The 15,339-nt window shown below is 36.2% G+C and overlaps 1 protein-coding gene across 1 annotated transcript; it reads right to left on the reverse strand.

Annotated features, from left to right (window-relative positions):
• Window positions 1–6,106: 6,106 nt before the first annotated feature.
• On the reverse strand, window positions 6,107–10,031 carry LOC102713768 (homeobox-leucine zipper protein HOX25-like). The gene is made up of 3 exons (XM_006661120.3): window positions 9,494–10,031; window positions 8,955–9,391; window positions 6,107–6,761 (listed from the first exon to the last, which is right to left on the reverse strand). The coding sequence occupies exons 1-3, from the start codon at window positions 9,603–9,605 to the stop codon at window positions 6,315–6,317; spliced, it is 996 nt and encodes a 331-aa protein (XP_006661183.1). The 5' UTR covers window positions 9,606–10,031; the 3' UTR covers window positions 6,107–6,314.
• Between the last annotated feature and the right edge of the window lie 5,308 nt (window positions 10,032–15,339).

The following is a 15,339-nucleotide window of genomic DNA, read 5'->3' on the forward strand; positions in this document are numbered from 1 at the left end:
AGAGTTCGATATCTACATCTTTTGATCTAATATTTGACGGGCATTGTTTGGATCTTGGAAGCAGCAATGGTTCTACCCCCATCAAACTAAATATGATAGAAAAATATTAACACGCAACCACACCCACTCTGCCACTCATAACGTGAAATCTTAATTTGTTTGGTAACACATGGTCAAAACTCTTATATTTAAAAATAGATTTTTTTATCATCCTTAAAGAATATCTCAAGGTGCTATAATTTTTATATAAAATTTTAGTACCTTAAGATATGATATACCTTAAGGTATAAATACTAAAATTTTTAGTATCTCAAGTTATTTTTTAAAAATAGAAAAAAAACCCTTTAAAATAACTCTAATGGTAGTTTAATTTTGAAATTAGAATATAGCAATATATACATGATTAAACAATACTAATGGTATTTAATCGTGTACAATATTAATATATTTGGAACACATAGGTACAGTCACACCACTCTCAACGATACAAATTTAAAGAGACCTCCTGTCTAGATTCGTAGTTATATTTATTAAAAGAGGTGTACTGCTTAGCTAACTGTTAAAAGAGCAACAGAAAGTAGCACTGCAAAAACAAAAACAATATTTCAAGTATCTGATGCTCCTACTCTAACAACACTATAGAATATCTGACAAACTAATAGTCTAATGTGCATGATGCCCGAATAGCAAAGAGGGAATAAACACGACTAGGAGGAGAAACAGACCTTGCAACCGGTAGGGGCGAAGCTCGAACGAAATAGAGAGGGTGCCACGGGTATCTTGGAGAAATAAATATATGGGGAAAATTTATAACCTTTAGTTAAAATTTTTTTCGAAGGGGTTCCTAGGAACCCCAGTTCTTATATGTAGCTTCGCCACCGGCAACCGGGTAGGTTTGCCCTCGCTCACGCTTGGTGAGAGATACGAGTCTTCTGGCTTATATGCTTATCAGATGGATATCCGCACGTTACTGTGGGAGAACTGTATATATAATAATATAGTAGATATAAATTCTAAAAATTACTGACTATAGATTTTTTTATATGTTTATATATTTTTGTGCCTTATCAATTATTCATAGGTTATAAATGATTGAGTTGTATGGTACATCTTTTAGGGGGAAAAATGCAATTTATAGTCTTGATGAATCATCCAAAGGGTAAAAACAATTGAGGTGGTGTGAAGAGATGCAATTTACATCCTTAATATATTATCATAAGGCTAAAAACAATTGAGATGATATGGCTTAATGTACCACTTGACGTATCATCCTAAGGCTAATAACAATTGAGGTGATGTGGTTTTATGAGAGAAGAGAGAATGACATTAACTTTATATAAAGTAGGGACAAACTAAAAATCTAAAATTTTAAATTTAAAGTTGATTTTAGGGTTTTTTTATCGAATTTTATTTTTTAGCCTTAGCTTTAGATTGCTATAAATACATAAATAAAATTTTTATTTATAAAATATTTTTCGTGTGTCGTTTGGTTTTATTTATACAAAACCTAAACAATCACCATGTTGTGCAGGCGCGCGGCCAAGCCGGGCTTGACCCTGATCGCTCAAACTTAGAAAATCAACAGCTTAAACTGAAGTTATGTTCCTTGATCAGATCGGTGATGAAAAATTATGTGATCTTTAATAACTATTTAATAACATAAAAGATAAAATTAAATAATAGAAAGTTAAAAACCAAATTGGGGAAAAATAAGATGATGAAATTTCATATATTAAAATTTTTTAAAAATAAATTCTATAATAATTTAAAAAATATGCACGTAAAAGCCAAGAAATAATATAGACGCTGGAACTGCAAATGGGACTTTAATCTGAATTTCCGAACGAAATGCCTATTGCCCTTCGCATGTATTTGGATGGGCTTTATATGGGATACCTGAAACTTGCACGCCATGTTTCTTTGGCCCACACAAGCACATTGGAATGGCTGATGGCTACTGCCATCCATAATAATTTTATTTTTCGATTCTTGAGTGTAATGTTTTGATCATTCGTCTTATTTAAAAAATTTGTATAAAAACTTAAAAATTAGTTACACATAAAGTACTATTCATATTTTAACATCTAATAACAATAAAATTATTAATCATAAAAATATTTCAAATAAGACGAGAGTTGAAACATTGTATCTAAAAACTGAAAAATAACCTTAATATGAGACGGATGTAGTAATTTATTGGGCTAGAGACGGCCTTAGTGTCTCCAATATTTTTTTCTTGGGGTGTCTCATATTGTATAGGCTATATACATTGAAAAAATAAATCCCTCCGTTCCTAAACATTCGACGCCGTTGACTTTTTTTTATATACGTTTGACCATTCGTCTTATTTAAAAAAATTTAAAATATATAAAAAAGCTATATGTATATACACATAAAAGTATATTTAATAATAAATTAATAAATTGATTGATATAAAAATAATTAATAATCATGTAAATTTTTTGAATAAAATAAATAGTTAAATATGCATAAATAAGTTAATGACGTAACGAATGTACTAATTTACTCAGTGTCCAGTGACCCCTAGCGGCCTAGCGGGTCTTATTGGGCCTCATCCTCGCGTCTGAGCTGAGGTGAACACCATATGGTTTTGCAATAAATCTTGCCGCGTAATCCCTCCGCTTTATATTATTTAATGCGGTCGATTTTTGAGTTTAAGCATTATCATTTTCCTTATTTAAATAAATTGAATGATTATTAATTAGTTTATTATGATGAGCATCACTTATAATTTTACATATTTTCATAAAATGTTTGAATAAAACAAAAGGTCAAACGTAGATCCAAACGCCAATAGAGATAAGTAAGTTATATTTTATGATCTAATAACAATAAACAAATATTAATTATAAAAATATTAATAAGATAAATAGTCAAACATTATCCTTAAAAACCAAAAAATAAATTAATTTTGAGATGGAGGGAGTATTTGAAACAAATTTAACGCGGTGTGCCAAAAATATGAAAATATTTAACATTCCTGTAGTTTGTTGCTTAATTGCTCGGAGCAATCAAGCGAGCCTTGTTTAGTTTGCAAAATTTTTTTAAAAATATCACATCAAAATTTTAAACATACATTTGAAGTATTAAACGTAGTCTAATTATAAAACAAATTTCAGATTTCGCCTGGAAACCGCGAGACGAATCTTTTGAGTCTAATTAATCCGTCATTAGCACATCTTGGTTACTGTAGCACTTATGGCAAATCACGTCCTAATTAGGCTCAAAAGATTCGTCTCACTATTTCCTCCATAACCGTGTAATTAGTTTTAATGTTTATATATATTTAATGTTTTATTTAGATGTCAAAAATTCGATGTGATGTTTTTTGGAAAAAAAATTTGGAACTAAACACCCCCAAGTGAGCCGAAACAGGCAATGATGCTACTTGCTACCTGACACGTCAAATCCAATGCAGAAAATGGGGTAATAGTTTGACAAGTTTCTCAGGATTGCTAATCCGACCGCGCAACCTGATTTTTTACTGGAAGTGTGGAATAAAAAAAACATCACGTGAAAAGGTCGTTGTACATATCTCTGAAAACTATATAGTTTCCAATTTTTTTTTCCACAAACATAAGCACGGACAGGGCCGTGGCCGGCTGTCATGCAAGAGTTTCACTGTTTCACTGTCTCATCTGTTTTCAGTATTGCACTGTTCATCTACCCCCGTAACCGTTTGATTCCTTCACTGTTCAGCATGTTCATAAGATGGTACTTTTATAGTTAATTAGGTTTAACCAAAATATAAGTTTAGCTTGATTTTAGCAAAAAATCGCCATGTTCATTTGTTTCTGTTTTCACGCTATTCTATATGATGGGAGAAATTAAGCGATTGAAATACCAAATATATTTACATGACTAATGATAATACATGTGGCATGAGTTAAAAAGCAAGATATTTTCAAAATATACCGCAGTGTTCTATCTTACTAAAATTTGTCAGCCTATTTTTAATTTAATTACCTCATCGGTCCTTATTAAAATATAAGGTCTTATGGTTTTTACATAGGGAAGAACATATATAAAGTAAAACTAAATGATGAGATATGATTATGGTTAGTTTATATGATAAAGTACTTAGAAAAATTTAATAAAAGATGGCTGTGATCGGTTAAAATAATGCAATAGGTGTACATGTACTATATTTTTGAGAAAAATTGAACGGGACATGTAGCTATATTTTTAACAAATGGAGCACACACACCCAACTTGAATTGGATATGAGTGATATATAAATGAAAAATTTTAGTTTTATATTTAGAATGGATTATTGATTGGTTTAATATCATATTTGTGCAACAAAATCCATGTTTGGAATATGAAAACAAGAAGATTTGAGCACAAGAAATCTTACGAGCTAAGACCCATTTGAAAGTGATTGTTAGGTGCCTTATCACTTTGATGTTCAGTTGATTAACATAATAAGTTAGTATTTTAAAAAACACTCTTCACAAATAGCTTAAAACAAGTGGCCTAAGAAAGCAATGCAGCTCGAGAATGTTTTTAGAACCATATTTTTTGAACATGGAGCAAACAATCCATTTCAAAATTCTGACAAAAACAATGATAAAAAATAATATAGTCTAAGCACACATGAATATGCTCCTGAAAAAACAAATTATATACTTAAAAAGCTAATAGTTATTTTTATAGATATATGTTTTACAAATCCGTGTCCTTTCTGTATCTATTATCGGCGGCAACGCGTGGTGTCTTCAGTTTGTACAACCCAAAGTAGTATTGGTGCCACAGTGCTGCCACGTAGCACGGTAGGATGGTAGCACACAGTGCTATGTTCTTTTACACACACTTTGATTTTGCATGGCTGTCTCCCATCTGCTAAACGGACATATTTTTTTTAAAAAAATTATATAAAAGTTTATTATTTTATATTTTTAAAATAAACTTTTAACTCTGTAGCAATTAATTTCATACTCTATGATAATACTATCACAACCACTGATAGGTGGTCCATCCCTCGACGGGCCCATATGTGAATCCATCAAATATGTATTATAAAAATAGAAAAAAAATATTTTTATCTTCATCTATAAAAAGAATATCACCACAATATGCTAATACTCTCCGTGCTGATGCATTTTAATGTAGAGGATGTATAGGTTTATGTGGTTCAAGATGACAATGAAGGCGAGGCGGGGCCTTTCACTACGATGGCATTGATAGTAACGAAAAAGCTTGACCTTTCTTATTGAGAGTTAGGAGTTGTATCATCAATTTATTGTGTTTTGAACACCAAACTTTTGGCCCTATCATTTTAATATTTGATAGAAATCCGGACTCTATATCCACAAGTGGATATATACAGCCGAAAGGTTTCATGAAAACTTACATTCCAGATCTCAAAATTGAGAAAAATAAAGAACAAAAAGATACGAAGTAGTAATTTTTTTTTGGGGGGTGAAGCAAAAACCGATCGTATTAACACTCCGGTTTCATTTTTGAGATCACCTGAGAAGGTCCAAAAAGCTCACCGAGGAGGATTTGTTATTTTTCATGAACTGATGACTGTCTTTACCAACGCAAATTGGGCCGGACTACATAGTCATTAGTAAAGGTAAACAAAAGACGAGGATTATATAGTGGCAAATACACATGCGACTTGGGTTGGACTAAAATTTGTACATGGGGAGGCCTTATGGTTGCCATTTCTTTGTTGGGTTCATTTTAGGCCAGGAGAAACAGTTTTTAGCACACGGGTGTATATATACCCGTGTGCTTGCATGCCATCTAAATAGTCATAAAAATATAAAAAAATTGATAAGATAGATTAATATGAGTTATATTACTTTACAAACATGCAAGTTTAAATTTAACTTTTATAAGTTGTAGCAAAAGCACAAACAAAACTGAAACTTAAGTATACGCATATTCATAATTATTTTTTATTTTTCCTACAACTTGTAGAAGTTAAATTTAAACTTGCATGTTGGTGGAGTGTTATAACTCATATCAAACTATCTTGTAAATTTTTTTTCATATTTTTTGATAACTACTTAGATAACATGCAAGCAACAAATGTATATACACCCGTGTGCTAAAAAAACTTCTTCCGTCAGGCCAGATATCAATTTCAGCCCAGGTAATTTGTGCATAAACATTGTGACCTTCCTTCAAGATTGCATTTGATTACACTCAAAATTGAAAAAAAAATCCGACCTTAATTTTAATATGTTTAATTAATCATACATTAATGTCGTGGTGCTAGTAATCAATCATAAAAAAATCCATTATATATTTTTGAATTTAACATATAAAAGCCCAATTATAGATCAGTTCCAGAACCACTCCCAGCTGCTTAGCGGCGCCTCGTCGTCCGCCGCCACCGTCGCCGTTGCCGGCGCCGGCGCCGGCGCCACGGCGTGCTCAAAGCCGGAGGCGCCGACGAGCACAGCGCCCGAGAGCAAGGCGGCCGAGGAGGAGGGGTCGTCGTCGCTGACGCCGCAGCCGTCCTCCTCCTCCTCCGACGATGGCGGCGAGCGAGCGCCGGCGAAGTAGGACTCCGGGCTGCCGCGGACCAGAAGTGCCGCCGGCGAAGGCATCGCGTCGCCGCCGGCCGTGGTGGTGCTCCCCGCGTAGGGGCCGCCTTCTTCGAGCTGATAATGAGGGCTTCCAGCTGCCCGTACTGTAGCATGTGTGGTTGGCACGGCGGTTTGGTTCGCCGGCGCCGGCGACGGCGACTTCCCATTGGCTTGCAGTTTCTCGGTTAATAGGATCACCTGCCACGTGGCATAATTACGTCATGACCAAAATTCCTTTTACAGATACCATTAAATGTTGAGTGAAAAGTAGAAATGGATAATAATTTAGCATGTCACATTTTATAGGAAAAATACTTCACATACGACGCACGTCGTGCGCGCGGCCACGGACGGAAGCAGTGCCGTGCGCGCCGGTGACTGTCACTTCGTACACGGCTCGTACGACGAGCGTCATACGTATACCGTCGTTCCATTTTATAGAGGTTCAAGACGGTGTTTTCATATGTCAAAGGGAAGCACCGTTGATGCCCATAAATTAATTGTCAATTATTCATAAATTTTAAGTGCATGAATGATTATTTGGATAGTTCTAATTAGTCCATTTTCTAAAAATGATAGCTCCAATCTATATATTGTACTGCTTATTTAGTTATTTGCAATGGCTTTATGAAATTAATGACTTGGTTCTATTGATAATACTCTATATAAGTGGTATATATAACATAAATTTAATTTTCTAAAAGGTGGTCTATTCTCATCAACGCACAATATATGTACCGCAATCTCCTTCCCCTTGTACTTCTCTCGATCCATGTCATTAATCCTTCATATCAGTTTGTTTTACACGGCTGACAGTACGTTGTTGTTGTTGTTGTTGTTATTATTATTATTATTATTATTATTATTATTATTATTATTATTATTATTATTATTATTATTATTATTATTATTATTATTATTATCGTCGTCGTCGTCGTCGTCATTCAAGGCCATCATAATATCATGTTATATCTATTCAACAATGATGGTTAGACAGTAAGAATCCAATGTGCCTTTCAAATTTTAATTGGCCAGATTGTGAGTTCGTGACCTATGACCAGTGCTTGAAATTTGGTTCGGAAATTCCTTTTTTTAATTCATTGGAACTTGTTCGATTTAGTAAAAAAATCAAAATTCAGAAGAAATAAATTCAAAATTTTTATTTTTTTCATAATAATCCATATGAAATTGCCCTTGTGACGAGCCACTCAACGCTTATCGTAAAGCAGACATCATGATATCATTTTTTTTACAATTTGAACATACACCACTGCATATGCCCACCACTAACACCTTCACATACACCTCTTATCAGATTCTCAAATAAACAGAAACCAACAATATAATAAATTTCCATTAAACACTCTCCCATATATAATGTATGTGGGCACTAGAATTTAATCATTGGTGCCCCACAACTCCCCCGATGTATCTATCATCCTCTCCAACTCTCTCTCTCTCTCTCTCTCTCTCTCTCTCTCTCTATATATATATATATATATATATATATATATATATATATATATATATATATATATATATATCATATTTCTTAATTATTATAAGTTGTCAACTCAAATAATATAAAGTTTTCCCTTGTTGAAATTAAACTACTTATTTTATATGGACAAAATCTTCAATATCGATCTATAGTTTTTATATTTTCACAAATTCACAGTTGTTTAATTTTCCATGAAGCACTAAATACAAAAGGATATGTTAAGCCCTGTTTGTAACACGAGAAAATCAATCCCCTAATATGTATATGACACGACATCTGTTTTTTTATGTTTGATACCGTTGACTTTCATATATCATTTGTTTATTTAACTTTTTATAAATATGTAAAAAGGGCAACTCTCTGTTTACTTGTAATATTATATTACCTAGAAAAAGGGTAGTTTTGTACTTTGTTAATTACTTGATTAGCAATATTTTGTAATTTTATTTTTTTGCAATAAAGATCACAATAAAAAAGGACGATATCACCATTTCAAATTTTTACTGCACCTAATATTGTTGGTAGTGTAATTTAATTATAGCTGTCGGATAAAAATAGATCAACGGTATGGATTAAATTCTACTACCAGTAAAATGCACCGGAGTCAGCCACATGTAAAAAAATATAACTCATGCTTAAAATCTACTTAATGATAACATAAATCATAAAAATATAAATGATAATATATGGTTTCTTAAAGTAATACAGATGCTCAAACATATGTTTAACGACGTCAGTTAAGAAACCAAAAGGAGTACTGTAAATCTGTAATTGATAAAATATATCGTACGGAAATTCCTATGTTTAACCTCAGGAAAAGAAAGAGGAAATTCTTGTGTTAAAATGAGGCCTTAATTAATTAGTGGCACGAGTGAGAGTGACGTGATCACCTGCGACCGGAGGCTTTCGTTGTCGGCGAGGAGCGCGTCGCGTCCGGCGAGGAGCTCGTCGTGGGCGGCCCTGAGGCGGTCGAAGTCGAGCTTGAGCTGCTTCGTCTTCCACCGCGCGCGGCGGTTCTGGAACCACACGGCCACCTGCCGCGGCGCGATCCCCAGCCGCCGCGCCAGCTCGCTCTTCCGCTCCGGCTCCAGCTTCCGCTTCTCCTCCTCGAAGCTCCGCTCCAGCGCTCGCACCTGCTCCGCCGTCAGTCGCCGCTTCGTCCTCGCCGCCGCCGCCTCCGACGACGACGACCCTTGCTCGTCCAGGCCGACGCCGTACAGCTCCTCGACGAGGTCCAGCTGGAGCTCGAGCTCCTTGTGCGACGTCGTCAGGAACGGCCTCTTCCGCCGCCGCTCTGCGTCCTCCACGCCGGCCACCGCCGGCGAGCCTGCGGCAGCAGGTTACATATACCACGCACACGTAAGTAAAGCAACGCGTTCCAAGCTAGCTAGAGCCATCGATCTGAATCCGCACCCGGCGGGTGTCTCACCTCCGAGAAAGCCGCCATGGCCGCCAAAGAGCAGCATCTGCCCGCCACCCGCGCCGGCGACCCGACACGGCGCCGCGGCGGCGGAGCTGAACGCGAGGCGACCGGAGTCCATGCTGCACAAGTACGCCCCTCCACCTCGTCTTCAAACTGCAAATATATCTATAGTATCTACACGCTCCTCTACCTCCTCTTGAAACACTGGAGGTCACCGGCTTTGCCGGGGCTGAGCTAGAACGCGGCGATGGCGACGGCGACGGCGATGGCCGGGAACTTGTGGCGGAAGAAGCTGGTGCTCCACAGCAAGCGCGTGGACGTCTTCATGGGGTGCAAAGAGAACCCCATGCCTCCGCCGCCGCCGCCGGTGGGGATGCGCGGGAGGAGGTTTTCCAGGCCAAGGTTGCTCAATGCACGGTGGCCGGAGAAGCAGGCCAGCGGCGGCGAAGGGACTAAACTGTAAAAAAATTTCTTTCAGGGACCTGTTTGCTTATTAATCTATAAAAAATTTCTTCCAGGGACCTGATTGCGTATTAATCTATGAACTGTGCTTCTGTGGGTAAAGTCTTGAGTTTGGAGAAGGCAAGGATTTTATAGGCACAAAGGGCTTAGTGTAAATTGGCCAAAATACCCCTATTTGTTATATAGGTGTTTTATCTTCCATTTAGGGATTAATTATAGTCCAGCATGCTGTGGCTTATGTAGTTAGCTTGATATTGACCTCTTATATTGGACATAAAAGGTGTAAGTCGCCCTCTAGCTTCCTATTGACACTTAGCTATAATGGAGTAAATAAGATGCTTAGTTACACTGCTACATCCATTCTCAAATGACTGTTTTGAATAACTAGTGGTAATCATTTAGCTTTTTCATGGAAAAAATACAAACACATATTTGTAAATAAAAAATAATTTATGAATAAAATTTTTATGTATGTGTTCTTAGTGATCTAAAAGTTTTGGCTAAAAAATAAACTATGATAAAGAAATTATGAAATTAACTCTAAATTTAAGGTTGCAAATTCAATTTTGATTTATAAATATAAACAGAAGCGAAAAGATAAGAGTGCCAGAGTTTTGAGTAAAAGTTGACGAGAGTTTAAAAGGCTACAATTTTCTAGCGGGCACTAGTTTATTTTTGGATTTTACAAATACTAAGTATCACAATCTAGAGTAATAATTTTGACTATTTTGAGAAATCAAAGATTTTAAGAGCAGCTATAACTAACATAAGCTTCTCAATTAGGGTCATAATATTAATGCAGCTGAGCCCACAAATCTTAAGCCTTCTTCGATCTATAGATTGCGTTGCAATTTGATTCACCCAAATTTTAACATTATCTTGTTTACACCATGCCATGCCACCTAAGATGGCGCTGTAATCTTTCCTTTTCGTTTTTTTTTCTCATAATAGGTTCAAAGTTTATTATTAAAAAAAGCATCCTTATGTGATTTTTGGATCATCAATTTGCAATAATAAAGATGAAGACATTATGAACCGAGTAAATTTTGCAAACTGCGAACTGCTGGATTATAGTCACAATCATGGTGTATAAATATTACCCGACATGTTGTATATACTCCCTCCATCCCTAAATATTTGACGTTGTTGACTTTTTTTATACACGTTTGACCATTCCTCTTATTCAAATATTTGTGTAAAATATATAAAACTATATATACATAAAAGTATACTTCATAATAAATAAAATGATATAAAAATAATTAATAATTATATAAATTTTTTGAATAAGACAAATGGTTAAACATGCATAAAAAAATCAACGACGCCAAACGGAGTTAGTATAAGACTACATGAGCACCGTTTCGTTAAGGTAAAAAGGCAAATATTGCTACGTACAAAAAGCACCCTTTAGAAACCTAAAAGGCTATGCTAAGAATGGTTCAATTAATTTTTTATGCATTTTTTCTCTAACAAATTTATGACAATTAGCTGGGTATATATATAGCGTTTGTGTCAGCCTCATGCTGGGAAACACGTAGACATTTACACAAAGGATTTAGTTTTTCTTTTCTTTTTTGGAATGAAACAAAGATTCAGTTTGTGGCTGTACGATAATATGGATTTTAAGCGTGTGATTGAACACGAATCCTGAGAGGCTTAGACTTGGCAATTGTGGCATGTAACCGGATAATGACTCCCTACTTCGAGTATTGGAACGGTAATGGCTGCGACTATTTTTTTTTTGTTTAATTGATGGCTCATTTGTGTAAGATTTGACAATAATTGACAATACAAAACCAGAAAGAGTCAGCAAGTTATCTCAAGTTGAGATGAAATACAATTAAGCCAGCAAGTTATCCGGGGTCAGCAAGTTATCTCAGTTGACCCCAACGATCTCCGACAAAATCCGTTGTTATATTATTCAGATAGCTAAAGTGATACTTAAAAAATTAAGTAAGATTGGTGTACTTTGACCCAAGTAATTTCGATAAACTAATTTTTTAGCTTCGCTTATACTTTTATCGAGAGGTTTGGTCTCTTAGGGGTGAAAAATTATATCGAATCCTACTAAGTTTTGTCTATGTGCTCCCTGTCAGTACGGTGAATTATCACAATAACCGAGTGGTCATCGTCAATTTTGCATACGCTGGGGCTAGTGGAGTAATTTTATATTACTGAAAGATCTAGAAAAAAAATCAGTAGGTATACACGCTTCTACCAAAAGAGAAAAAAAAAAGGAGAATGAGAAATAATTTTGGCTGATTAATCTAGCATTTTATTTTCCAAACAATGCCATGCCATAACTCTCCTCTATAATCATGACCTTTTAGTATTTTGTAAGATTCTGTCAACAAAAATTGCATCCAGAAAGCAGAACTCAAAGATGAACTACTGTTCCTTGTGTGGTTGTAAACTATTTCACCAAATGTGTAGAATTTCAGTTAAGCATTATGTAGTCTTGTCAAAAGTTTAAAGTGCATGCACATATATATGCACTAAGAAAAAGAAAACAGGTATATGTTTCTAATAAGCTCAATTCCTTCACCAATCACCAACTGGGGGAGGTAAATTCTGCTCCAATACAGAGTATATATTGTACACATGGATGTGCTGCTACTGCAAAGTTCTATTTAGCTACAGCGACAACGTCAAAAGGCACATTTGTTCCGCAACTACTACCTCTCTTATAAAATATAAGCATCTCTACGTTCTTTAGCATAGACTATTTAGCATAGACTACGAAGATATCAAAAGATTATCTTTTAGTCACTTAAATGATCAATTTTGAAGGTTTGAATTGATTAGATTCCTCTTTTAAACATATGATTGACTCTTAATTATAAAAATAAGTAAAATAATGGAAGTCAGTAAAAATAATTATATTGTGATATAGAATTTGAATTCTAGAAATACTTATATTTTGGAACAGAAGAACTATGTACTTACTCTCTCCATCATAAAATATAGCTGCCTTTAGATTATTTTGAAGAGATTCAAGAATATTGCAAAACTAATTAGGGGATAGTTGTAATTAATTGAGATAAGAAATCATGTGAAAAAATTAACTAAGAGATGGTTGTAAACTATTGATACAAGTACGAAAGCAGGTGGAGAAGAGAAAATGGATATTTAGCCACGTTCAAAACGCGGTTTCGCCACAATACCATTCTAAAAACGCGTTCCTTTAAAATGCTATCTTGGAGCGAATGTTTACGGCCAATTTGCCATTTTTCTCCTTTTATTCAATTTGTCAATTTTTTTTGCCTCTTTCTCCCGATGGGCTGACCAAATTGCCCCTGGCTGTGGCGGCCTGGGCGGCGATGGCCTTGCTGCGATCGGGGGCAGCGAGGGTGGAGATAGTTCCCAACTTGCTGGAGCGACGAGGGCGGATCTTCCTTGAGCACGCGGCCACCGAAGATGAGGCTGATGCGGTTGGGCTCCACACCGCCGCCTGCGCGCCGAGCCACCTCCGCCGCCCTGAGCTGATGAGCTGACGAGCACACGCAGCATGAAGGCGATGGCGATGGCGATGGCGCTACTGCCGCCGCTGAGGAAGAACACCTGCGAGTGATCCCCTTCTTTTTCTCCTCTTCATCTGGCTCGGTCGAACCAGCTGCTTTCAGCAGACCGAGCCAGGGGTAATTTGGTCAGCCCATCGGGTGAAAGAGGCAAAAACTTTGAGAAATTGAATAAAGGGAGAAAAATGGCAAAATGGCCGTAAGCATTCGCTCCGGGATGGCATTTTAAAGGAACGCTTTTTCGGGATGGCATTGTGGCGAAACTGCGTTTTGAACGTGGCCAAATGTCCATTTTCTCGGTGGAGAACTAGCTATACTTTTTTGGAACGGAGGGAGTAAAAAATATTTCCTAATAAGATGGCTGAGGTACACCACCTTTTGCTTCGGCACAGCATCTAGTAGTCTTGTAGATAATGATGAATAATGTCGAAAAGAATTGTTTGGAATTTTGTGTTAGGAAATGGAGCAACAGAAACTAAAAGGATGCTAGTAGCTTCTTTGGTTGTAGTTAGTCTCTGATTCTGCAATTCTCATTGTTCTGTGGAATGGATTCAGTCATTTGGATATCCTGGAGTATTGTAGAATAAGAAGATTGACCCTTCACCTGGCTGTTGATCGCTTGGAGAACTATTTGATTCTTACCAATCTCAGTGAAACACGGCAATCACACACGTAATCTTGAATTCTTGATATCAGTTCTAGAGCTCTTGGCTTTCAGCCTGTCAACTTTTAGTAGAACTTGTTCCAGAAAAGATTTTCCGGACTCTTATCTGAAGAGAAGGAATATCAGAACAATGTTGAGTGACAACCCTGATGTGTAGGTGTGATGAAATGTAGCTTTCAGCTGGTACTCCTCAAGTATGCTCTTCACCTGCTTGTGCCATCCCTCACATGGCACAAAGGAATAGTCTAATAGTCAGCAGCTGCAACTCAAGAACACTCCTGAATTGACTGCCCCCTCTATCTTTTATATTATTCTCAGGCTAGATTCAGAGTACCAAATGCCATGTTCTAGGCCAGCCACTTGTTCCATGCAGATTGCAGCATCAGGTGGCATTGTAGTCCAATTCTGATCCCACCACTCTGAAAAAGATAACCTTCTTTTTCTCTGCTTTGCTGTTGTTCATTCTGTTCTTAGTATGGCAGCAATTGAGGGGTTAATGCAGAGTGTGCTCAACACCTGTTCAGGAGAAAGAGTTGGAGCTGAATTTGTGTTGCCATAACAGGAACTGATCTGACTTTCTGATGCATGATCAATTGAGCTTTGGACATTTGTGAGATGTGTGACAATCAGTTGATTACTTAAACCTATCTGTCCATCATGTTTTTAGAGAGGTTCTTTCAGTTGTCTGCCAGACCAATGGTAAGTCGACACCTGGACAGCAGAGAATAATGCTCAATATTAGAAAAAAAAACTGAAGAAACTCGTGCAATATATATGATTTTTTGGGCAGGAGCATACAAAGGGAGTTGGCATCCGAGAATCGTGATGTAATATAAAAAAGGGGTAAATTTCACAAAAGCCACGTGTACTTTGAAAAATGTATAGCAAAGGTTGTGTATCATAAAACTATATATTTAACATCAAATTTCTGATAAAACTACATGTTTAAGGTATGTATCATAAAACTATAAATTCAGCAGTGAAGCTAACAAAAAACTACATGTTTTAGAGTTTCAGAGTTGTCTTTTCTAAGTTACAAAAATCGTAGTTTTATGATAAAATTGATGTTAAATATGTAGTTTGGTAAAATATTTAGCGTTAAATCTGTATTTTTGATACACACGATTAAACCTGTAATTTTATGATAGTTTGATTAAACTATTTGTAGTTTTGTAAAATTTACTATAGAAAAGATCCTATCCTCT

The sequence above is a fragment of the Oryza brachyantha genome, chromosome 9 (assembly GCF_000231095.2).
Source record: "Oryza brachyantha chromosome 9, ObraRS2, whole genome shotgun sequence".
In the NCBI taxonomy this organism is placed as follows: domain Eukaryota; kingdom Viridiplantae; phylum Streptophyta; class Magnoliopsida; order Poales; family Poaceae; genus Oryza; species Oryza brachyantha.